The 27,328-nt window shown below is 35.5% G+C and overlaps 1 protein-coding gene across 1 annotated transcript in view; it reads right to left on the minus strand.

Moving 5' to 3' along the window:
* FAM19A1 (family with sequence similarity 19 member A1, C-C motif chemokine like) overlaps positions 1–23,701 on the minus strand; it is a 511,760-nt gene extending 488,059 nt beyond the window's left edge. Inside the window, exons 1-2 of the mRNA XM_006917485.1 lie at positions 23,222–23,701; positions 21,188–21,308 (exon numbers count right to left, since the gene is read on the minus strand). Of these exons, the coding sequence (XP_006917547.1) occupies positions 21,188–21,305 (118 nt within the window). The 5' untranslated portion in view covers positions 21,306–21,308; positions 23,222–23,701. The remainder of the gene's footprint in view (positions 1–21,187; positions 21,309–23,221) is intronic.
* Positions 23,702–27,328: the final 3,627 nt, after the last annotated feature.

Genomic DNA, 27,328 nt, shown 5'->3' on the forward strand with positions numbered 1-27,328 from the left:
AGGAAAAATAGCTTGGGATAATCACTGGTTTTGATGTCTCATGGAGTGTTCAAGGGTAATCTAAACATAATTGTTAAGGATTAATAAACTAAGTAGACATAGTAAGATAAAAGACTTTTTTTTAGGTAAAACTTTTTAGCAATAATTATGTGTTATAGCATATGTACTTAAACATGATTTCCAAAGTCTTTTGGTAACTGGAAACCTTAGAGTTTTACTAAGTTAAATAATAGAATTTATTGAATATTTAGCATTTCCAAATAAATAAAATATTGAAACATTAATTGCTAAATAAGTTTATCTACATTTGGCTTCTTATTACAGAGAAACTTAGAGATGAATTTGCATCTGTTAAAAATGTCTTGCATTTTTGTTGAGGAAGAATATGTTTCTAAAAACTATGAAATACATTTGTCAGTAAAAGAATCTGTTTCTAGAGGTTATGAAATGTATTTGTGGACCTGCCAATCTATAGAATGCTGATTCTTAATTGCTTACTTTTAGTTGTTATTAGAAATTAATGTTTCTAAGAGTTAAGAATTCTAATTAAAATAAAAGAAAAATGACATATATATTCAGTAATAAAAGATATAAAGTAGAGAAGGGAAAAAATAGTGTGGATGATAGAGGCTCTGTTCATCCCTCTGGTGACCAAATCAAAGTTGTAACAGAAACAAGGAGCAAAGAGCAAGGAAAAATCTCCTAGGTGCTAGACGAAAAGCCATACAACTAGGGAGAAATCTAAGAAATCACCCTGCAACAGCAGAAGGTAGGACAGGGCGAGGACATGGGGCTGCCCATACTGGAGCGGCTAAGTGGGACGGAGATGCCTCTCCAAGAGGCCCTTTATGCGAGCAGACTTACGCTGTGATGGACCTGCTCACTCTGAGCACCAGTGCCGGTTGGCTGAGCAGGGACTTACAGGGCAACACTGACTTGTTGGAGTAAGGGCCGCGGGCGAGGCTCTCTCCCTGGCAGAAATACCAGCAGTATCCATTGTTCTCTGCTGAGCTCTTTCTTCTTCCAGTGCGTGGACTCAGTACCACTGTAGCAGAGATGTCATCAAACTGGTAACAGAGGTCACTCCACCCAGAGGAGTCCCTGAAACTCTACCTCCTCTAACTTGCAGGCCCACCCTCGCTGCATCCAGATGTGTCCTTGCTTAGTCAGGTGACCCTTGCTGAGCAGCGCCTAGACTCACACTGGTGGCAGCTGGCCTTGGTTTCTGGTGTGGCCTTTTGAGGCAACTATAAGCACAGCATCTGTGGATCGCTTGCTGAATCTTAACAGGTGCCCCGGGAGGGGCACAAGCTGGAGCTAAACTTGGCCTGTAACTGAACCCCTCTCAGGACTGTGCCATTGGACATCTACTACACAAAGCCTTACTTATAAGACCAGGAGACTTAGAAGGTTTGCTTAGTACATGGAAACAGATACAGAAAGGCAGCCAAAATGGAAAGACAAAGAAGCAGAAACCATGTAAGAGAACAGAATAGAGATCCAGAAATAATGGAGTCAAGTAATCTAACAGATGCAGAGTTCAAAACACTGGTTATAAAGATGCTCAATGAACGTATGGGAAGGGTAGATGAATTCAGTGAGAAGTTCAACAAAGAGATAAAAAACATAAAAATGGAAATGCAAATTATAAAATGGAACCAGTCAAAAATGAAGAACATATTATCTGAGAAGAGAAGTATAATAAATGGAATAAACAAAAGGAATAAACAAAGTGAATAAAGAAGAGGATCAAATGATCTATATAGAGAATGGAAAAGACAAGGACACTCAATCAGAATGGCAAGAGAAAAGAAGCCAAGACTATAATAATAATTTAAGAAACCAATGGGACACTATTAAAGGTAAAAATGTCCATGTCATCAGGGTTCCTGAGGGAAAACAAGATGTTGAACAGCTATTTGAAAAAATAATGATGGAAAACTACCCTAACCTGGTGAAGGAAATAGACATAAAACCCTAGGATGCTCAGTGAGTCCCAAAATCCAGGAACCCAAAGAGGCCCACATCAAGACACATCATAATTAAAATGCCAAAGGTTAAATACAAAGAAAGAATCCTAAAAGCAATAAGAGATAAGCAGATAGTTACCTATAAAAGAGTACCTATAAGACTGGCAGCTGATTTCTCAAAAGAAACTATGCAAGACAGAAGGGCTTGGCATAAAATATTTCATGTGATAAAAACGCAGGATCTACAACCAAGAATATTTTATCCAGCAAAGCTATCATTTAGAGTTAAAGGACAGATAAAGAGCTTCCCAGACAAAAATAAGCTAAGGGAATTTGTCACCACCAAACCAGTATTATAGGAAATGTTGGATGGAATTCTTGAAAAAAAAAAAAAACATGTATTAAATACAGGAATAAAGAATGGTAACAACTACATTTCTATCAACAAGTACCTCAAATAGGAAAGAATTAAGTGCTCCAACCAAAAGATAGAGTAGCTGAATGGATAAGCAACCAAGATCTCTACATATGCTACCTACAAGAGAGTCATTTCAGATTAAAAGACACACACTGACTAAAGAGAAGGGGATGGAAAAAGATATTGCTTTGATGGACCTAGAGGGTATTGCATTGAATGAAATGGGTCGGGTAGAGAAAGACAAATGTCGCATGATTTCACGTACATATGAAATCTAAAGAACAAAACCAACAACAACAACAAAAACAGAAATAAACTCACAAATACAGAGAATATTTTGAGGGGTACTAGTTGGGAGAGAGGTTGCAGGGGAAAAAGAGGTCAAAGGGATTGAGAGGTGCAGGTGGATGGTTGCAGAATAGACATGGGGATGTAGAGTATAGCATGGGAAAGATGGTTAACATTATTGGAATGAATGTGGGGGGAGGAGTGTTAGATTTGGTGGGTCGAGTGCTTTGCAAGTTGTATGGATTTCTGATCAATATGCTGTACAGCTGAGACTGATGTGTAATATACCAACTATATTTGAAAAAAAACCCTCATTCAATTGTACAATGTAAATGCAAGTAATTAATTGTCGATTATATTTTAATAAAGACGAGAAAAAAGGTATAAAGTATAGAGATTTTTTTTTTATTTAAAAGTGGTTTGTCTTAATATAAGCTGGTTATTTCTGAATGGGTAAGAAAGTAAGAGACTAACTTGCACAAGGAAAGTGGTAGAAGGTTTGTGAAAAGAAATCTTGAGAAAGTTTTATGTGTTTAAACTGAATGAGACTGGAATGAATTTAAGTACATTAAATATCAAGAGCAAACTAGTACAAAATTGAAAATGGTTTTCTTCCCTTTTTAAAAAGGACAAAGTTTTCTTAGACTATTAGTCTGCTCCTGGTGAGTATTATGACAAGTTTTCTGCCTAGAAAGCAAATATTCTGTTTTATCAAACTAATTTTCTGTGTTTTACTTTGTCTTAATCAGGTCCTTGATTACATAAGAAAACTGAATATTCTCAATAGCAAAACTAAAGTTTTGCTAACAATAATGTAATCTTCTGTACTTGTCTTTGAAATCTTTTATTATTACTTTGGTTAAATGGATAGTTAGATATTTTTAATCAAATGATCTTTTTAATCAAATGTCTAAACATTTTGACACATTTTTGACAAACTTCCCAATATTCAAATTTTAAATAGTATTTTTCTTGACCTAGCACTAACTTTGAGATATTCCAGAGAGCCCCCAGAACACCTCAAAAGATTTTTTTCTCTCTCCTTATAAAAAAGAAGTATTCAACTAATTAGTCTTATTTGGTGTGTTGAATTTCATGGAAAACATTGTCAAATAAGTGATGATAAACGTCTAGGGTATATAATATGGGTAATATTATTAATATAAATATTTCAAAATTGTATAAAATTTCTAAAATAATGATATGTCTTGTTATAATGTTATCATTTGTAATTCTAGTTATTGTCTTAAAATGTTGTTTGTCATAAGCAAATTCCCTTGTCAACCACATTGTCTTTAACTATGGGTACTTTAAGTCTTTGTCATTTATAGAGAGTCATTGTTTTACTCTGATAGTTTTGCTAATGTTTCACCCTCGGAGATTCACAAAGAGGACTCTGACACTGTAAAATACAGGTTTCCAATAAACTTTTGGATCATACTATTCATTGCACTAGGTAAAAAAGAATTGCAGAACTCTAACAGAAAAACTGATAGTTTCATAAAACTGCTAACAAAAGATCAAGATAAACAAGCCTTAATTATTCTTGGAATCGAATGAACTGATGAGAATGATTATAACTTTTATAACAGTTGTTTGGAATATTACTGACTTTTTAAATCTTTTTTCTAGACTTAAGCAAACATTTTCTCTTAAGCTACCTATAACTTACAGCAACTTGGTAAATTATACCTTCATAAGCAGAATTGAAACATTTTCTTTTTTCCAGACCCGATCCCTCAAGAATTTGGAAAGTCTTAGTGAGTATTCTTATTTTTTTATGGTAACATAGTCATTTGCATAAGTTTAATAAGAATATGTTCTCTTTATAATAGAACATAGTTGGGAACTGGTTACATTACCAAGGCTTTGACTGGAATGTCATATTTGAGAGAAATATGCATAGACTCAGATATGACCAGACAACCTTAAGGAATCAAGATTGACTAAGGAAAGCCAATAAAAATCTCCTTAGAAAAACAGCTAGGTATCTTGCTTGTAGAGTTTCCAGCAGCCTTACCAGGTAAGTAAGGAAAGTCACTTCCTCCAGGTTCAGAAACTTCAAGTTATTCTGGGAACCTTGAGAAGAGAGAAATTCACCCAAATCTAAAGGTACTGCAGGCAAAGTCTGATGGCTAGCAGATTTAAAAGAACCTATATGATCAATTGTTATTTTTGTTGTATTTATACAAATACTGGGCCAGGTTTATTAAAGCTACACTTATTTTGCAAATAAATTGGTCTTAATTTGTCTATCTTTGGCAAAAACGAGGGTATTATTTGAAAGAAAAATTATGTTTCAATAGAAACTATAATATATAATTATGGATATTAAATTTAGTTCTATTAACTTCCTTGAGGTGTTTGTTATTTATCTGTAAACTAAGCTGAATCCTGAATCCTAGTTTTCTCAAACTCTCTAAACTAATGTTTCCAATTTTCTCTCACTTTTGATTGAAATCATTGAAAACTGAAACTGCCCTTTTCCTGAAAACCCTGCAAACTGCAGCTAAACCTTATATAAACTTCAGAGAAATTGCCACAATATCTCATGCTTAGACAATCCATTCCTGACGCTGTTTAAGCCACTAAAAAAATTTGCCCGAACACCTGAAGACAACAGAGACATTTCAAACTACAAAAGATGCTTCAAGCTTGACATATAGAAATCTTCTCTACTGGCATCACTCAGGACTCAGACACTAGTTTACAACTTGCTTCAATTTTTCTTTTCATAATAAGATATGCCTCATATTAAATACCTTATTACTTGTTAACACAATATAGGCCTAATTTGGGGAGTCCACATGCATCATTACCTCCTGAAATGAAACACAATGATTGAACTGAACTGACCTATTTTCAGGACTGAGTAAAATTGGCTTAATGAAATATGGAGCAATCCACTAACTTAGCTTTTAGACTATGAAACTTCTTATCTGAAGTTTCAAAGTGGGACTGAGGGGGAGCAGAACTTGCCAGCTCAAAATATGCCTTTTTTTAGATATTGGTTATTTAAGCTGGTTATTTTCAAGAAATAATAGACTCATGAAAAACCTTTGACCTTCCACCTTACTACCTAAAAGAACTTAGATAGAGTGCCTGCTCTGAGAAGGGAGATATCAGCATAGATACAGTTTAATACGAACTAGTATGTGATAGGGAGGAACCTAGCAAGTCCTGTCTGATCAAAGTCATCTCTGTGTCCTATTGTTTAAAATGACCCAGCAAACATTTAGTTACCAAAAATTTGCTTTTCCATCTCCATGCAAATTGCCTTTATGACTTTGAAATCCCAAACGATGATCTCCCATTTCTCCTTAGCTCAAGATGGCATATAAGCCTTAACAGCCTGATCTGTCATTGGGTCCCATATTCTTAGGGAATGCCTGTATGTACCTATGTAATAAATTTGGTCATTTTGTCCTATTAATCTGTCTCATGTTAATGTAATTATTAGTACAGGCAGAAGAACTTACAAAGGTAGAATGAAATTACTTTTTCCTCCCCTATACCTTCACACTTTTTTCTATCATGATGAACAGTACTATTTCAAATAAATGATGATCCTAATTCTGGATTGAAAATAACATGGAGCACAGATTCTAGTCAACCTCGAAGGACAGTAACATGAGCAAGAAATAAGTTTTACTGCCTTGAGCCATTTAGATCTGAAGCTGATTGGTTACCATAGCATTACCTAACCTATTTTGAAATACATTTATTTCAATCTTAATACTATCCATCACAACTAAAACTAATGATGCTGGCAACGGCAAAGAATTTCAGTATTATAGTCAGTAAGAGCATGGAATCTGGAACCAAATTATATCAGTTCAAATCCTGACTTTACCTCTTTTAGCTGCATACTATGGATAAGTTATTTAAACTCTTTGAACCTTATTTCCTTCATGAGTAGAAAGAAAAGAACAAGAGTAGTTGCCTCGCAGTGGTAAGTATAAGGATTAATGAAATAATATAGAATTGTTAACACAGTGCCAGGAACATAGTAAGTACTAAATAAAAATCCATATTAAAAAAAAAAGAGTAGTGCTAAATTAGTTTTTTTCTTTCAATGTCAGCTTCCACCTTTTGTCTCCTGCTATCCACAAAGTATTTATGTGCATTCATTAATCCATGACAAAGGAGTGTTTCTTTCCTGATCTTCTGATTTTCTTTAGATTTTCTAATGTATCTTCTTTTCTGCCTCCAGACCTTCATTATTCTGTTAATGTTACCTAGAATTCATCGCTGCCCAAATTCCAAGCCTAACTCTTGATATAGCCCTTCCTACTTCTTTAGGTATTATTCTAACTATTTCTTATGGAAACCTTGACCCAGATCTTTGACCCTTCCTCTCACCAAACAAACAAACAAACAAACAAACAATAAACCCTCCAAGGAAGGAAAAGAGGTTAGACAGTTGGTCTTGGTCTTGGAGCTCCTTGGGGGACATAGTAAAAAGATAGGGACCCTGCTTTATTTACCTAACCCTGAATATATGATTACGAGTACTAACTCAAGCTTCCACCTCCAAATGTTCTATTATGACAACTTCTTGAATTATCATTTTTATATTGCTTTCTGTTGATGAATAATACCATATCCAATAGAAAAAAAAACATTACAGCGAATCTTAATCATACGAACAAGTACATCGATAGAGTTTTCTGCGTATAATAACAATAAACTACCCTTACTTGTTTGCAACAATTTAATTAAATACAATTAACTCTAGTTTGTTTTAGCAACCTATTAATGCCACAATTGAATATAAACAGACTCATGAAAAGATTATAATTAATAAATCCTTTACACTACTTTAAAATCACTTCAATGCTCTGCTTGCTTGCCAGAAATATTTAACAATGTATTTAAAGTATGTTAATGAGGACAGTTAAAAAAAAAAGACAGTTTTATCAAATAACTTGGCAAGGCTTTGACCTCTTCAATAGAGAGCTCTTCCCTGTTGGGTATGGTTCTTAATGGACTCTGAAACAATAATTGCAAATTTGTTACCTTCAATATCTTTAATCCATGCTTCTAACTGTATAAGCTATTCTCTCAATGTGGATACAAATTTCCTAGAAACTTAAAACATAAAAAACTGAACTGACCAATGGCACAGTTTTCTTTTGCTAAAGTTCAAAATATTAGACACTGAGATACTTAGGCAACAGTTAATGTACAAGTATTTCATTTTGTATTCAGAGTAGAAAATATGGGTTACACATAAGAGTGAACAAAAATGGTACCCTGGAATAAAACCCATGGACATTTAGGTACTAATGTGTTTATCATGATATACTTGGGTTTCTTCCTTTAGTAGTTAGGTCCTATGACAAAGAAGTGATGAGCTATCTTGAGAACAACACAGTTAATGAAAAGAAAAAGACACCTGAGGGAGTATGGAGAAATGGTATCAGATTTCAGTTGACTAGTAGCTCTTTTAATAGAGTTATAATAGACTTATAATCCATTCTGAGAATAGCAAAGCACCGATGCTGACTTTTGGACTGTTTCCTGTTAATGTTATTGGCCAGATGTTTAAATTAATTAACCAAACTTCTCTAATGTTTGGGATCATAGAGATGCTATCAAACTTATTAATTAGAGCACCTTCCTCAGTAATTATGTATACAACATTGTTAGAAGAAAGGATACTGTAAGTATTGACCTGTTCACATTGACTTAGAACTCAAGGCTAATCATTATGAATTCTAGCGTAGAGGTTAGCCATAAAAATCTCTATCTCTTATCTGTGCTGAGTATGTGGAAAATTATCATAAAGTGGGTAAATAATTCCAAATTGTAAGATTTCTATGTGTTTCCTTTTTTATATATATAGTAAAACATTATAGATGGCTATGTTAGTACCAAGTAGTCCTTCTATACCATCTTTTCTTTGACATTTATTTACGTAGCAAAATAATGAGATGCCATGTGCTGGACACCTATTGTATAGCAGGTGTTGGACAGACATCATTTCTATGTCTTACTTAAGCCTGTAAGGTAGAGATTTATAAACAGGGATCTCTATTTTATGAGCAAAGCAGAAAGAATGACACTGACCTGACCATACTTAGAGCTAATAGTGTGATGATAATAGAGCCGGGAAATGAACTCCTGGTTTTCCTAGTTTACAAACCTGCTCCTAACCCTACAGCTACTTGGCCAAGAGTCACTGGTGACAAAGAGGGTGAGGCCAGATGAAAAGCCTGCAAGCAAGTCCACTCTTTACCTAATTTCCAAATATATATGTAGATACTACACACATGATGTATATTTAACCTCTTCCAGGAATCATTGTAAGTACTTTATGTGTATTAACTTGCTTAATCACTTAAATCACTTAATTATTTTTAAATGAATAACATAGTCCACCTTGAGGGGAGAAATAGATCAAGAATGGATAATATACTTCATCTCAAAATTAAACAGTAAGTCCATGTAAGGCAGTTTGTACAGTATGTGACATAGTAGGTGGTAGATAATGATGGTTCCAAGGATGGCTGTTGTTATTGTTTTTGAAATTATTCCTATCTCCTTTAACAACTCAATCATTGAAGCACTGCTTGGAAGGATTCAAAGGTTAAATCTGGATTCAAATACAGAGTGCCATAATTGATTAGCAATATCTTCAATGGCATAATCACAGGAGAGTAAGATGTGGATCAGGAATTTGCCATCATTAGCCATGTGGATATTTTGGAAGAGAGGAAGAGATTTATTTTGACAATGAGAATTTGAAAGTGAGACCTCAGGTCTGATTATGTAAGCAATTTCTACCTCACATGTTATTGGACTATGGATCTAGCAAGTTTTATTTGAAAGACAGCAAATTTCATATTTTTGCAAAAAGACACTGCTGCAAATGATCAAACCACTTACCAGAAAGGTCAGCCCACTTTACAATATTCTAGATAATTTATAAAGTCTCAACATGATTAATGCCAAAAAATTGTATCAGAAAGTTAAATTGCAGTTATAGAGAATTTTCTTCAGTGTGAATGATTTATAATTTCATTTTAGGTAAAACAGAAAAATCTACAGTAAGACTGAGTCTAATAAATGTGGATTTCTTCTATACTTCTGCTTCCCTGCCTGGAGCACAAAGTCTCCAAAGTCTAAAATTTGTTGGGAGACAATAGCTTATAAAAAAAATACTTTAAAAAATGAGATGCTGCTAATCCGATAAGTAAAGAAAGCATGCTCTCAGCCAGGCCTGTTGGCATAACAAAATTAAGACTAAAGCTTTAGTCAGCCACAGCACTCAAAATTATTGCCTGATATGGGCGAGGGAAAAGCCCAAGACACAGTAACCTGAGAATGTAGAACAACGCCCCTCAACATTATGCTTTGAAAAGTTCAATTGACCAAGACTAGCTAGTAGTACTTGGTTGTGATGGAAAATGCTCCTCGCTGAGAGGGCACAATCTAAGCTTTTATCTCAGTTTCATCATTATTATCCACCCTTTGCAGTGTAACAGTATCAACCATGTAGGGTTGTGGTACAGATCGAATGTCATATCTTAAGAGCGAGCCCATATCAGGGCTGTTTGATTTAGAGAGATGCAGAAGTCTTCAAATATAAAATACAAACTTTTAAAATCAAAAGTAGAGACATGTTTTATCTTTTATTACACAAGGGTAACAATAATTCAAAGGTGTAAAAGTCCTCATGAGACTCATAAGACTAGTCAGAGTTCCACGGTTGCATTTTTGTTAATTAACCGACTTGCTTTCCACAGAAACTTCAATTGTAGATGCGTGAGCTCTTTCCTTCCATCTTCCCTAGCTCTCCATCTGTAGTCATCAGTGTATATTTGATTACAAAACAGTAACAAAGAAAAAAATCCTGCTTTTTCTTTAACTGGAATAATACAAAGCTTCTCTAACGAGTTTAGGGCCTACAGCCATCCAGGTCTGTCACCACCCCACTTTATTTCCCTTACCTGTCTCTAAGTCTTTAGTTGTTCTGTTCCCTTTGGTTGAATAAGCCACCCTTGATCCTTCCTACTAACTCTAACGAATATTCAAAGCCTAACACAAAATCACTCCTTTGATGACGGTTTCCCAAATCTTCTCTGCTCAGAATGAATTGTTTCATTCTTTATGATCACAAAGTACCCTGTTGGGTTAGAACTCATATCACAAGCGGCTTTGTATCGTGGACACAGAGTTAGAAAAGAATTGGAAAAGGAAATAAAAATTTCTGGAAGTAATGAAAAGAAAGTTTTGCAGCTCTCAGAAGTCGACAATTGTCTAAAGCTGCACAATCTTAAGTAGCACTTACTAGACACGTGTTGCTATTTAAATTTGATTTAGTTGCAATTGGGTTCATTTTCTTATTTCTTTTTTTAATGAAGTGTTTAATGGCATGCATTTTTTGGATAGGAGAGATTTTGGAGAAGGTCAGTCAATTAACGCACATCAGGGATGGGCAAAGACTTAACCTGCATGCTGGTGTCAGTCAATTAATAGGTTGTGTCTGGATAAGGACTGAGAAAGATTCTGAAATCACATTTAGACTCTGTGGTTAATTAATTACTTAGGCCTGTGATAGATGGAGAACAGGAGATGGGCACTATACACTATAAATCTGCTTTTACTTCTAAACAGTCCTGGGAGTAGCTGTCAAAAATGTCCTACAAATGTTCACCCAGTGACCTAGTTTCTCAAGCACATGTCCACTGCATGGTATCTTGCATTTTCATCAGATAGTGATATAAGAAGCTACAAAGACAATTGAACTCAATAAGACCTCTTCTGAGGCTTCTGAAGCTTCTAAGTAGCACATTCTCTTACAGCTTATCATTTTGTTTCAGAAAAATGACTTCATTTTATTATTATTTTGCTATGTCATATATTTTTTAAATTCGGACATCTATAAAGAGCTGGTCTCTAGTTACAACTTTCTTTATAGAATGGTGGCATTCACATCTTACCACAGCAAACTGAGGAAGTGAAATATCCAATTCCAATTTGTTTCCACTTCCCAATAGAAAAATACTTAGGTAATAAATACTTGGAAGGTTATGTTTATGAATCACTAATTACTTTTATAAAATAAGATGAACTTATTAACATGTTCATATTTTATAAAATGATGCCCTATGGACAGAAAAATAAACCAAAAGTGTTACTTACCTTGAGATTTATGTTCCATAGATTCACAGGCAATATATAATCGATACAAGCATCACCATACAAATAAATTTGAGAGTGATTTATATATACACGTATCATAATAAGGATGTAGATGAATGATTTCTGAATCACAATTCAGGAATGTCTTAAAGTCCATCTCCAGCAAATTTAAAGTCCAAAATATGCAAATATGCATCATTCCAGACTAGGGTTAATGAAACAGCCCACAGCAAACTTAATTGATAATGATGAAACTAAACCAACACTAATTTATGATTTACAAGCAAGGACCACAGCAACTGAAAATCACTAACAACTCAAACAACACTCATGATAAACTAATAACAAATTACCCGTCCCCAAATTGCATGAATTCTAATTATTTGCATGCAGGCACATTGCAATGCTTTCGAGGGCTGGCAGCAGTTTTTTTAGTCGAATACTGAATTAAGGAAACTCAGTTAGCCTTAGTTACATGTCATTTTTAGTAGAATCATAATTTAGTGTACTAATAAGTAGCCTGTATTCATATGTAAAAAGAATACACATGAAATCTTAAATCATTTGCTCAAAAGAACAAAAAAACCCTTTGCATTTCAAGTTAATTTTATAACCTACTAGTGGACTTTAGACATTGAGAATGTTAATAAGGTATTAAATTAAAGGTTTTACATAGGCATAACTATGCTGCTGATGTTTCCCTCTGTTTTATTACATTTGCAGATTACTATTTCTCCCAAACCTTAATCTATGGGAAAATTAATTGATTTTTAGCTGAGATTTAAATGAGACCTCTGTTTAAGCCATTGGCTTCATTATATAAATGCTCACAGTTTATCAGACTCCCAGTGATATCATTTAGCATCATATAAAATGCTCAGAGACACAGCATTTTAGCATGTTGGGTGTAACTCAGGCTAGGACTAAACCGTGGGCATAATTTTAAAGCATACCAAGCTATATATGCATAGAACTCTCCTTTTTGGCCCCAACTGCTGTCACCTATCTGCATCTTGCATACATGAAAGGATTTGATAAATTCATTAGGAATCATAATATGTTGGAGCTAGAATTAATCTTGTCTGAGGTCACACACAGACGGTCAGCAGCTGGGATACAGCCCTGAGTCAAGTTTTGTTTGGCCCATTTGACATTTAAAAGATAAGGAAATTACACATAAAATTCTAGGTATCTGGCTTGCCTTAAAATATTGGATGCTTTAGTCACAATGAGCCCACCTCAGGTGTATCTAAGGATGTGTTGTGACCTGCAGATGTGCATATGCTCTTTAGTTGCCACAGTTTTCGGCATTTTGTCATGTCTGGTCCTTCCACTGGTCTAAGTAGTTTGTTAACTGCCGGATCTATGAAGGTGTCTGCCTTGTCCATCTACGAAATCATCCAGAAAGTTTTCAAATGGTTTTAGCAGAAAGCTTTTTTAAATATACAGAAGTGATTTTGTACTGAATTTTGCTCTATCAAATGGATAAAATCCATGAATCAGTTTCTTGGGCAGCTTATAGTTTCATTATTTGGCAGAATATACTTTTAACGTTTATAGAATGTATGGCTCACCTCCTTAGAGCTGCTAGGGATAATATGAAAATCACCAATTCTTTCCAACTCACTCATCTTGAACCTTGCAACTGACACCTTAAGATCTTGAAAGCTTCAGAGTCCTCCTACTCTGGTGCTCTTTCCTCATTACCAATAGATATAAAAAGGCTTAATGTGCTGCTTTCTTGCCACTATAGTCATTTTTAAAGAATATAAGATTCTTGCTAGTTGATTAGAAAATATTTATTGAATACTTACATAATATTTTTTCAGTGAGACATATGACCTGCTGGCCTGCTAACCTTAATCCAAGTTATACTGTCAATTTCAAGAGCATTGAAGTTCTTTGTCCCCCACCCACTGTGGGGTAGCTTATCTAAATCTGGGAGCTGGCATTCTGTCTTCATTTCAAAGCATATGACTCAATCGGTCCATTCTTCATCCACACAAATGGGTTATCAGAAAAATCCTTTATATGTATACAGACTCAACTAGCTTGGATTTATTCTTAGGTAAAATGGAGCTATGCCTAGAAGAGAAGGTCTAATAATGGTGTAGTAAAGGGTAATGCAGGTAATTACTTCAGCAGAACAATGGCATTGGTTGAGGATGTAGGAGGTCTTCCTTTCTTCTGCACTCAGGGTGATGATTGGTTTGACTCCTTCCCTGCACGAAGGAAGAATCTGCTTAATGAATAGGCAGATGCCTTAGCATATCCATCTTCTGAGAGAAAATTCACTATGATAATATCATTTATCTTTCCTTTCTCTGAACTTTTTTTATTATATAAAGATGAGGGAGGAAAAGAAAATAGTGGGCTAAGAGGGTCCCTAAGTGCTTTGAGGACATCATTTTTGGAGAATTCAATTAGTTTATACAAATTGTTAACAAAATGATTCATCTTCTCTTTACCCCAAAGAAAGGAAAAATTGCTCGTCTGGTGTTATTTTCTCACTGTTACAAAGATGAAGTAAATTTTTCTCTTGATAGCAAAAGATTTGAAAGCAACTTTACCTATTTGCTAAGTGAATTTTCTCTTCTGTCCCTCAAGACCATGCCTATAATACTTTCTAAATCTCTAGAAAAAAAAAAAAATCCATGCTGTGACTGAAAACCTTAGGGATTTAATTTTTTACTACATTTGTAAGTATATTCTTAGGATTATTTTGATTAATAGAATAGCTGCCAAATGTTAAAAAAAGTCAAATATCAATAAAAAACATTGCAGATACATACATAAATGAGTATGTTATACTGATAATTTAATGTTTATATCATTCTCCATTTGAGGTATCTCCTAATTACAAAACACACGGAGATACATTTGCATCTATCCATATACACACAAACACTCACATACAAGTAGTAACAAATAAATGAGAGTTTAAAATGCCACCAGAACAGTCATTCCTTCTTTCTTTAATAATTTTACACAAAATTTTTTGAGAGCCTATTATATATCAAGTTCTTCACTAGAAGTGAGTGATAAAAAGTTGAATAGCACAGGACTCCAGAATTATCTTGGCCCACATTTCTCAATGCACGTGATTTGAATAGGCACTGTTAATGTTGACCAAATTAAAAAAATGTTTCAAAATTTAACTTAAAAACAACCAAGTTTCTGTGAATCTTCCCAGAACTTTCATACACTTAACATGCACTGTAAACCTCATGAGGAGAACATACCAGGCAGTGACTGTTATCATAACATGTTTTTTCCAAGGAGCATCTTGGAGGGGACAGTGTTTTGTGAACTGGGAGATGCTAGTCTAGACATTTTGTTGAAGATTGAAGATTGAATATTGAAGGCTCTTAGAAAGAAAAGGGCTTCATGATATTTTCCTACCTATACTTCTCATTCCTTAAACTGGAAACATTGTCTGGTATGTTTCCAATTTTGCCATAAAATTCTCTGTAGATAATATTGTAGGCTTTTTGTTAAAAAGCAGCATATACTCATACTAAAAATGAATCCAAAAAAATACAGAATTAGAGAAAGAAACCTCTAAATCATTTCAGTCCTTCCACTACATTGAACTAACACTGTATAAGGAATATCTATGTCATTTCTGACATTTTTATGCATGTGCAAATATTTTTTAGCTACAAAAGTACTTTGAAGCTCAGTGTTCTGTTCCTTGTTATCTTCACTCCACAGTATATTGTGGGCATTTTTGCACACAAGTATATATAAACATATTTCATCCTTTGCAATAGTTAAATTGAATCCCACTGTGTGGATGTACCGTGATTTATTTTCCAATCCTCTTTTGATAGAGATTAAAGTCCCCTCTAATTTTTTGCTATTAAAATCATTGTTACAGTGACTAAACCTTAACATACATCTTTTCACACTCGTTCAATCACTTTCTTAGGATAAGTGTCTAGAAATGAAATTGTGTTAGGATTTTCATATTTTACATTTTGGGAGACACTGACAAATTGTTTTCACAAAATGGTGTACTATTTTATACAATAAAACTCTGAAATTTTTACAGAGTTTTAAATTGGGAGAGTTTTTAAAAGAATTCAAGTTGTCATCTTAAATGAATTTTAAGAAATTAACAAGTGAAAGTTAATGTTCATTTGCAAAACTTCTAAATGTTTATAGTATCTATTTGCCTTAATTACAAATTGAGGTCATAGCGTTGGGTTTACATAGTAATTATATTTATATAGCATTGTAATAATTCTCTTAAAGTTCATGGGATCCACAGAAAATATTTATTTGCATCTCTACTGGTTCTAATATTTGGGGGTCTTACCAAATGTTCATAGCTGCACTCTTACTCTGGAATGAGGTTAGTATCATCATTCAGATGATCAATGGATTATCGCTAGCCTCAGTTTACAAGTAACAACCTTATTCCTTAATCTTTACACCAATTCACTACACTTAGAAACCTGGTGCTAGTATGCATTCTTAAAAAGCCATTATGCAACCACTATTTTCCTCACTATTTTATAAGACAATTCTTTATTGTAATGTACCTTGGCATTCTAATGCGCATGCCTTCAGCAGCTTTCAATAAAATAATATTGAACAATAAGGTAAAAATTAATACAAAGCATACAACAATGCTTTTTTATATTTTAATTTAAAAAACACTTAAAAATGGATGGTGATCTTCAGTACTAATAATTAAGTCGTAAATGAATATCTCTATATTTTGCTTGATAAAGCTTTAAATCAGGCCAAGTATAAATTTAATAGACTATTCTGTTCAGAGTAATCTTTTTAGATACAATTTCTATAAACCTTTGTCAATAAAATAGCAGTGACTCCAGAATAAATGATTCATTAGGCACTTATAACTTCTTGTCTCATGTAATTTATCTATATAATTTTAAATTACTAGATAATTTCAAGGAACTTTCTCACTAAAGTATTTTGAAATGATTCATATTTTATTAAGTTTCAAGGACAACCCCTCACACATACACCCCCACACTTGAAATTAAGTAATCATTAAAACTGCTGTTGTAATTTATGTATCCATAAGGGAAAAAAATCCAATCCTAAATTAGAAAGTTACATTAAGCAAACCATTCATCATTTTTCACTTGTTACACAACAACTGGTGATTGTATAGAATTGAAGCTGTCTATTTTAATTACTGAAACAATTTGTAGTCTACCTTTTTTAAATTAAGTGCCCTCCTTATAGCTATCATGTATATATTTTAAAAAGGCATGAGTGTTCTTCAAATAGTTATAGTAATTTCCTACATTATTCCCAAAGTGAAAACTAGATTTAGCCAAATATTAATTAAAATTAAAAATCTGTTAATCCATAGAACATTATACTCATTTGTGTAATTTTAAAATTCACTTTCATTAAATTGATTTTTAATCTTCCTTAACTAGTGAGTAACAAAATAAATGGTGCATTCCTAATACTGTAAATATGAAAAATACCAAGTACTTAGGAACTGCAAGGGAATACTTTAAAATCAGTCAGTTTTCTAGTTAACATATTCTCATTCTGTTTGTGTACAACACACACTGCATTGAGAAGACAGATCACAAATTCATGGTTTCACAAAAACATTGTCCTGATTTCAAGTTTTGACAGCAGAAATTGGCCCAAATCTCTAACCATTTCCTCTAAAGGACCTGGGATGGCTGGTGCCATCCAGGTGCTGCACAATCTGAACGAGGGGGGAACATCATGTCAAATTCCACTCATCTGTCAGTGTAGTGGATTATTTCTTGAGAGACTGAAATTGGCTGCTTGGGATCAGAGCACCATCAATCTTACTGAGGGGATGGTGAAGCTGCCTGTAAAAGGCTGGCGAGAGGGGGCTAGCCGTTCCTAAGCAGGTGAGGAGGCAGCTGTAAAGCCTTCACTCTCCCTCCATTCAGGGCTCTGAGTGAAAGATTTGTCATTTTTCACATTTCCCAGATACTTGGTATGCACATGGTGTCTGCCTGCTCCTGCTTTATGAAAGAGGCGATTTTTCAAGGTTAGGCAAATGTGGCAAGGCTCAGAGTCTGCTGGTGTCTCATTTTTTCTCATCATGTCACTTGTTTTAACTGATTTGAGAAAATGAGATTATGTTTCTTCTTTTTGCTCATTTATCCAGCTATTTATTTATTTATTTGCTCATTTAGGGGTGGATTGTCACAGATAACTGGCCCTGATTTCCCTCTTGTTTTCATACACATTTCATTAGTGTCCCTGAAGATTTAAGACCCACAAAAAGAAACATCCCAGCTCTCATCACAAAAAGCATATATTTACTCTTAAAATCAAAACAGAAGACTATTAAAGAAGATTGTATTTCTGACTGAAATAATCTAGAATATTGCTATGTCCAAGATCTATTGCTTTAATCTTTACAGCTACTCTCAAAAACCTGAGAAAGTTGAATAACCATATTACATACATTGGACTTTGAGTTTAATGCCATTTTAATCTTTCCGTATCTAGAAAGGAATACTTATAGTTTATTTCATCAACAAAACTAAACTAAGTTTCAGACGTATAAGCACTTGGAGTTGAAAACGGTTTCCTAGCTGCAGTTTCTTGGGGTATTTTACATACAGATTGTCCATGCATTGGTGATAATAAGTAATTTCTAAGGGTTGACAATGGAGAAAACAAATACTGAGTTTAACTTCATCAGAACCTAATGATGTGTTTCTCAGTTTGAAATTATAATATTTTGATAAACCCCATAAAGACATGATTTTACTTATTACAAGTAGCATAGTCATAACCTCTCACCCAAAAAATCTCATATATTAACTGGTTAATAGAGGCAGTCTATGTGAAAGCTCATTGCAAACTGTACCATTTTTCATGACTATGTGCATAGAGAGTAACATAAGACACATAGAATTTGGTGGTATATTCTAGCAAGGTACCACATAGCTAAAAAGCAACCTCAAGAGTAAAAGCAAGGTTTTCGTCCTGACTATGTGGTTGGACTATTAGCTGCATGAATGCACCATTTCACTCCTTCGACATCTCTAACATGCATGCTTTTTGTCTATTAAGTGGGGATAATGCCAGCAATTCCTGATGTTTATGAAGAGCTTTACAGTTAACAAAGCACTTTCCAGAAGATTATTTCATTACACTCCACAGCATCCCTAAAGGGGAAATTGGGCTCAGAGAAGTGACTTGCCCAAGGTGATGTCATTCATGTTAAGTGACAGAGATGATGGTCAGTCCTGAGCTCTGCCATCACCACATACTACTTCTCACCAGTTCTGCCATGGCTGCTTTTCAGAATGGGTTTATAGTTCAAATGATTCCACCTATCTACATAACCTGAAAGTTTTCACAAATGATGTCAAAGGGCTCACACTTCCTCAAAGAGGCTACTTGACAAAATTATTCTAAACATTCAGAGACTAACCGTGTATTCCTTGGGAAACAGGCTCTGAGGGTGAAATCAGACCAACCTGACCCTTAATGACAGTTATTAGCTGTGTGGTCTCAGACAAGTCACCCAGTCCCTCAGAACTTTAGTCTGGGGCGAAAGGTGTGGGGGCAGGAGAGAGATTACATCTACTTGTATAAGGATCAAGCCAAACAAAAGGAATTAACCTTGAGAGAGTAAAATACTAACAATAGTTGTTTTTGTTATGTACTCTTATTTTTAAGTGTTACGATTAATGCAGATTTCCCACGTATTTTGTGTGGCTGTGTAACACATCAAAGACTTTTTTTTTGCCAGAACAAATTGGTGATTAACTGATTGGAGGTAACGTGGAGTTTCCGAAACCCACGTTGGTTTTTCCTCCATCTGGGCACTGAAGCCTCAGAGTCTGGCGGAGTCTACTTAAGGCTCAGGACACACTCGGCACAAAAACAGGAGCGCAGCAGCCGCAGAGCGCTCTCCATGCCCACCTGCAGGGACACCAGCGCCCCCTCGCCTCCCTCCCCAGGGCGTGGGGAATTAGGGTGGCGGGGGCCGAGAGGCAGTTCCCGGCCTCGGCCCCGCGCTCAGGCCCTCGACTCTCCTACCGGAGCGACCTGGGCTACGGCAAAGAACTGGCTGGCGCGCTCCCCTACAGCCTGGTGCGAGCGCGCGGAAGGACCCCGGACTTCATCCGCGCTTTTTCCATCCTACCCCCAGCCTGGAAGCAGAGCCCAGAGAGTCTGCAAGCTGCGCCCCGCGAAGTGTTGCTAGAGGACTGTGAGGAGGAGCCCAGGATCCGTGCCCAGGCCCGCAGCAGAGCCGAGGAAAGGCAAAGGCGTGGACGCTGGACTGCTCAGCAGGAGGAAGCGAGGAGGATGGGAGGAGGCCAGAAAGGGATTTGGAGAGGAGGGTGGAGGAGTAGGAGCATTTGAGAACTGAGAATCAGGAGCTTGGGCGTGCAACTGGTCCCCAGAGCTCAGACGCGGTGAAGGTGGAGGAAGGAGGGTGGAGTTAATGGATGCAAAGGCTGAAGCTAAATAGAAAATGGAAGGAAATCTTTTCGAGAATCTGGGCGGGTAAGGATAGTCGAGCTAGGGGACAGTAATGAGAAAGCTGGAGAAGCAAAGAAGGAGAGAAAAATCCAGATTGAAGAATGAGACCATTGAAAGGGTAGAAAATATACTTTGAACAGAAAGATCAAGAAAGCAAAATACGTTCGGAACTCAAAATTCAATCTAGAAAAAAAAAAAAAGTCAGGCTAAAAGGAACTTGTCCCTAAAAGTGCCGAGAGAGAGAGAGAGAGAGAGAGAGAGAGAGAGAGAGAGAGAGAGAGAGAAGCCATGGAGCATACCAGAAGAACAGAAAGTGAAGAAAGGGAGAAAGGAAAGAAGACAAATTAAACCAGACAAGAAATAGTAAGTTACTTTTTCATTTCTTTTTCATTGACAAACTACTTCCAAAGTTACTTTGGGCACTAACATTCTCACACAGTCCTTAGCCACATACACACAGAGATTATAGTATCACTACTAGATAAAAAATGCATCCCAGGAATATGCACACGTTATTTTATCAGTTACAAAGATCATATTTGACTTCCCTAAAAATTCCTCAAGTCTTGAAAATTATCCCACCTTTTACAGAATATATCACTTTTGGCCAAAGTTGCCAAAAACAAATGATTTCTACTTTTTAGGTGTGGAAGGGGTGGGGGGCTCTTAGATAAAAATCCCTTTTTCTAAGAAGTTAATAGAAATACCTGCAAGTCATTTTAGTAACCCCCCTTTCCCCAAAGTATCCAGCCAACAATATGTCTTGGAATTCAGAGGCAAGCTGCCCACACTATAACACTTTTTGTCACTTGCCTTCAATCATCTCTTAAGGAGTCAGCGGTGAGACCGGAGGCTGTAGTGGAGCCAACGACCGGCTTACCTGGTCTGTGCAGGTGATGTTGCTGAAAAGTGTGCTGAAGAGATCCATGGCAGAGCAGCATTGCACAAGCACTTATCCACAAATACAGGACCCAGGACATCGCAGAGACCATTGCCATTCTCTGAAGAAAACATTAGACAGGAAGAATTAGCTCCAGCTTCAAGCCCCCAGCTCAGTCAGTTCGACTGATGAGAGAAGGGGGTGTCTCACACGTCATGTCCCTTTTCTACTAGAAAAAAATGACCCAGCAGAGGTCATGCCATGAAGTAGGATTGAAGTAAAGCACTCTCCAGGAGATCATGAATTCATTTCAAATTCTGCAAAACCACTCTGAGGATTGGCAAAATACAAAAATAAATTGAAGTTTGACTATCAGGCAGTTTGAAACATTGTATCCTAACTAAACATCCTGTTTTTCACAATGATCTTTTAAGTTTTAGTTATTCCAGGCATTGAAAAGCTGCACACTCCTGTTCATTTTAACTTCATTGAAAGTCTGACATAAGCCTGAAAGGAAAGAGGGGATTCTTTTTTTTTTTTTTTTTTTAATTCTACAGTCATGAATTTTTAATCTCTATGCTATCTTCTAAACTAAGTAATCATTTCTCAGAGGCATGTTGTAATCTCCTGATAGAACCAGTGTTTTTGGCTGGACTTAAATCAGAAAGAATTGTTTTAGCCAGAATGAGTTTCAGATGCAAGATCTGTGTTTCTGTCGTGGTGTGAGCCTTAATTTACAATATTGCTTTGCCTCCCAAGATCCCATTGTGGCATTTGTTGTATAGTGTTGATGAATATGCATATACAGGTGGTGTATGTATTTATGGATGAGCATACACCTTTTCGCAGGTGCTGAAACTTTGAAAGTCTTATCTGTACCTATAACAATCTTAGAGCTGCAAAGCTCAGCTGCACTACATATTGTCTAATTTTTCAAACAACACCTTATGCTTCATTTCATATTGCCAAATTAATCAAACTTGAAACATCATCCTTACTCAGCTAGTGATATGGAAGCATTTTCTACACAATCCAGTTAAGTATATGCTTTTCTCTTGGATAGAGAGAGCTTTGGAACCAAGATTGTTTCTTTTTTAAAGAATTTTTCACTGTGAAATCATACACTTCAAGTATTTCAACTACACGTTTAAAACCTCCTAGTGATCTCCCAGTGTGACTTCTTTAGTCATAGAAATAGGTACTCTTTCAAAAAATGTGATGTTCAAAGAAATGTGTGTGTGTGTGTGTGTGTACGGACATAATACAAGATAATTTATTGGTTTTAGGAAAGAGATGTAATCTTTAAGAAGGGTTTTAGGACAGTGATAGACAAACGGTGACAACCATAATTAAGTGCAAAGTAGGAAAATATTATTTTAAACAGCATGGTGCCTTTCCTGCCCCAGTCTGTGATTCAGATGGGCCATTCACTGTATTAGTTTCACTGCCCACTGTTTACTTTTTTATACAACAAATTTAGCCTCATTGTCTTCTGAACTATCAGGGTAACATAGATGCATTCTCTTCAGCGGGGATAAGTAGCAATGCCCCTCCTGTGAATCCAGAAATGAATGCATTTTGGGGACTTTTCAAAATACCCTGAAAATTACAGAATAACAAAACATAGGTGACTGTTGCATGCATAGACTGCTTGTAAATTTCAGTTACAATGCACGAGGACTTTCTCTGAAGTTGAAAAAGCCTACCACAATCAAAACTTAACAGTTTTTCAGTGCCTAGTTTCTTTTGTTCATTTCTTCACCCACATTCATCTTAGCACTCAAAAGGATTACTGCGACTTGACCTTTACAGTATTTTCCTTTTTTTTCCATTTACTTTCTTTAATTCTCAGCATTACTTCCAAGGTTCCTGCATGTCACTCTCATTGCTCACTCTCTTACCAAGAGGTAGCCTCTATGTTAATATGTGTTTCCCCCCAAATAATGCATCCAACCTTACATAGTTCTCTAGAGATGACTGAATAGGTTACAAATCTGCTTTCCGAATCTTAAATCCTTAAAAGAGGCTTCTTACCTGAAAAATCCAGCCAAGAGCAGAGTACTCTATTAGCGTTCATTGGAAAGCTCTAACACTTTCTAAAATCCATCTGTGCCACAATTCAAGATTTTTTTTAAAGAGCTTTCCAATAATCTTCTTTATCAGGATTTAAAAAAATATGTTTTTCTCTTCGGATGCTATTTCCACAATAAAGGAGACATTGGGTTCATTCAGACTGTATTGTCAGAAAAGGAGCCAAGGTTTGAGGGGTGGAAACCTTGTCATTTTCACCTTTAAATCATCTCCTGGCGTCACCTCTGCCTGACGAGACCTTTGAAGTGATGGTGAGATAATGTGCAGTTTCCTGACGAGAATCAGTTTATAGTTAATGATGGACCATCCCCATTCCAGTGCATTCGGGGCAGAGTAAGGCAGCAAAATGCAGGAGCCGGGCTGCTATACAGTGCTGTAAGTAGCAGTAGTCTGTTTCAATACATCCCTCCTCTGTAAAGTATCACATGTCTTAAAGTGACATTACCCTCCATTACAGCTACAGTGAATTGTAATACCTGCCCACTGATTCTGTAACACTATATTGCCTGGGGTATTATATTAGAAGCTTTACTGATGACACTCTGCCAAAAGAGTAAAAGGGAAGGAGAAACAAGAAAAAAGCGTTCTGCAAAATATTGATAATGTTAATGGGAATGAGACTTCTAACAGTAAATGGGAAAGTGAAATAGTAGCCATTTCTTACTTCTTAATGATCTTATAACCAGTAATTTAACCAAAAATATTGTTAGATTTATATAAATTTAAGTCTGTTGATTGTTTTAGCAGTTGAATCTGGGAATATGGAACACCTGGAATACAGTATAAATGTTCATATTCATAAGCTTAATAAAAACCTTTTGTGTTTTTTTTGAACATGTTTAATAAATAGAAATATGTCATTTTCAGCATCGAAGATTATGTTTTGACAAAGAAATATGCTCAAGGCATTTTTTTTTTTAATTTCCCTCTCCCTCAAATAATATGCTAGGATGGGGAGAGAAAACGCTCAGAAGTTCAATATTTTGTTTCTAGTGCTGTGATTTGAACACTTTCTTCTTCGGAAACATAGTGTGATTGTACCTAAACATCAGTGATGCATGAAAAGTGACCTAATTTTCAATTTTAGATTTAGAATGCACTAGCAGTGATTCTCAGAAATATTCATTCAGTTATTTCATGAATCACTTATAAAGCACCTACTATGTATTAGATGCATGGGACAAGGCAGAGAACAAGATCAATGTGATCTTCACTGTTATAGCTCATACTATCTATTCTTTCATATTGTTTTCAGAATCAAGGTAGTTTTCATAATTTTCCTTCTTCAAAAAGAAGGAAATAATTTTGTTCTTCAAAAACCTTTTGAAATGTTTCAGAATACTGTCTTGCCTTTTGCAGGCATTAGAAGAAAGTTTCGATGCTGCAGTGCGTCTTTGGAAGCCATTCTCTTTTCTCACGTTATACAGAGTGAGAGAGCGAGGGACCCTTCAGACTCATCAATCTTTCCCACTGGTCTTTCACATTGCACAATGTACACATAATAGCTCTTTGTAACATAACAACTGTTTATTAAACCTTACCAATGAACAAATTTCAAGATAACAGTAAATACTAATCTTATAGTTAAAAATAAGTCAGAAACGCCAAAGTTCTGGATGGTATTGCATATTTCATTTCTGTGGTACATTATTGGTGTATTGATGAATATACACGGAGTATTTACATGGACTATGATCAATACAAAAAGTAATAATAATTGTAGCAGCAGAAGTTAATGTTCATTTAACCTTCATCATGTACTAGCACAACTCTATAGTATGTCGCTCGTAAGGTATAACTCAATCCTTTCTACTAACCCTATTATTAATACTATTTCTAACCCCAGATAAACATTATTATCTCCATTTCATGAATGGGGAACTTGAGGGAAGCCAGGCAGATTAAGAAATTTGTTCAAAGTAATATAACTAGTAAGTGAAAGCACAGGTTACAAACTCCAATGATCTGGCTCAAGAGCCCATCTCTTAAATACTGGGATAAAACAATTCATGGAAAAAACAACCCACCCTCAAAAAATAACCATTACATTTCTTATTTTTTTAACATTAACACAGTCTCAAAAAATTATTATTCACTCATTTCAGAGGCATATATTGAATACATTTCAAGCATTTGAAAAATAAAAGTGTGGAAGATAGTCTTTGCCCTATGATTGTTTTGGGGTTTGTTTTTTCAGTGCAATGCTAATATATCAAAATTAAAAGGAAGTTCACACTTGCTAATAAAGGCTACCATTTTGCAAAACTGTAACTTTTATGTTCTTTATTTCTAAGGATTCAATTAAGGCTCAACATAGTTACTTATCTAGTTTCCAACTCAATTTAATAAACTGGAAACTACAGATTATGTTCAAGGCACTCAAGTAGGAATTGCTGAAAAAAATTAAAACAAAAAGACTGTAAGAAAGACTTGTCTTTTCAGGTTTAAATGACTTTGTAGATATATATGTGATGGAACAAAAATACCAACACTTTTCCATTTTTTTTCTATTAAATACCTTGTAGTCCATTGTATTGCAGCCAATAATCATTTGCCCTAATCATATAAGCATCAACAGATCTTAACATTAAAACAATTTAGTTCATTCTCCCAACTGAAAGTGAAACTACTCTCACCTTTCAAAGAAGTTTGGACCTTTCTATCTCTGGCAACTGTAGGATTGTACCTCCTGATCACTTTATGGTTGGGTGGGCCATAAAGTGCTGACCATTAAGATGTCAGCAGAACTGATGGTATTGCTTTGAGGCTAGAGCATTTTAGCTGTTGAAGCGACACCTTCTAGATCTCTTTTTACCTCTAGAACAGGAACTAGCTTCGCTATCAGCCTGGATCTTGAATGACTACAAAGGGCAGAGGCCCTCACTCCCCTTACCAGCCCATAATGGATGTCCATAACGAATAAGAAATAATTTGTTCTTTACGCAATTGAGACTTGAAGGCTATTTGTTGTTGAAGCATAACCTAGTCTAATCGGACTGATGAAGATTTTAACCTGTATTTTCATATATTAAACAAATTTTTATGTCCTATCCACTGTCCTAATCTCTGAGGAGACAGCAGGATATAGATAGATAGATAAATAGATAGATAGATAGATAGATAGATAGATAGATAGATAGATAGATAGATGATAGATAGATAGATAGATAGATAGATAGATGATAGATAGATAGATAGATAGAGATATATAGATATAGATAGATGTAGATATAGATAGAAATAGATAGATTATATATAATCAGACCAAGTTCCTACCTTCACAGAACTCTCTGCAATAGAAATCCATTGGAGATTTTTGATCAGAGCAGCAATAAATCCAAAGCATTGATTATTATAGCTGGAAACATTTAGGGTTTGTAAAAGCCTGGAGTTATAAACTGACCACTGAGTAGACTAGGTTATGCTTCAACAACATGCGGCCCATCATCATGCTCTGTTCAGCCATTTTATTACTTAAGCACAATATTTTGAAAGGAAAAAGACCAGAGCACCATCATTTTAGCCCACTGTGTTTCTTGAATTCTAGATACCCTAAGGAGTTGAGTGTTCAAACCATGATCCAGGCTAAACCTCTAAAAATACACATTTCAAATACAGTATCTATATGCATATTTGTGTATACAAAAAAGAAAGATAATCCTATTCACTAGAACTCCTCCCTGTGGAGAAACCCGCATTATTCATAAGAAAGGCCCAGTGAAAATAATAGGGGGTGAAAACAGAAACACTCATCATACTTAAATAACCAAGAATATTCAGCAAATTGCCCTGTATAATAAAAGGCAGAGGGAGGTAGAAATGGGGAATAGAGTATGTAATAGGGTGGAAACCTGGAGGGAAGAAAAAAGTGATGGAGCGGGGGGCAGTACAGAAAAGCAGAGATAGAAACATTTTAGAAGCTCGGAAAGAAAAGGACTGAGGACAGAAATTTCCAGTGGGGATTTCTTGGTGGAAAACTATATCCTATGGTGTGTGACATCTCCCTGTGTCTCTCCAAATAATTATGAAAATCTTAAACACACACACACA

The sequence above is a fragment of the Pteropus alecto genome, unplaced genomic scaffold (assembly GCF_000325575.1).
Source record: "Pteropus alecto unplaced genomic scaffold, ASM32557v1 scaffold75, whole genome shotgun sequence".
Taxonomy (NCBI): Eukaryota; Metazoa; Chordata; class Mammalia; order Chiroptera; family Pteropodidae; genus Pteropus; species Pteropus alecto.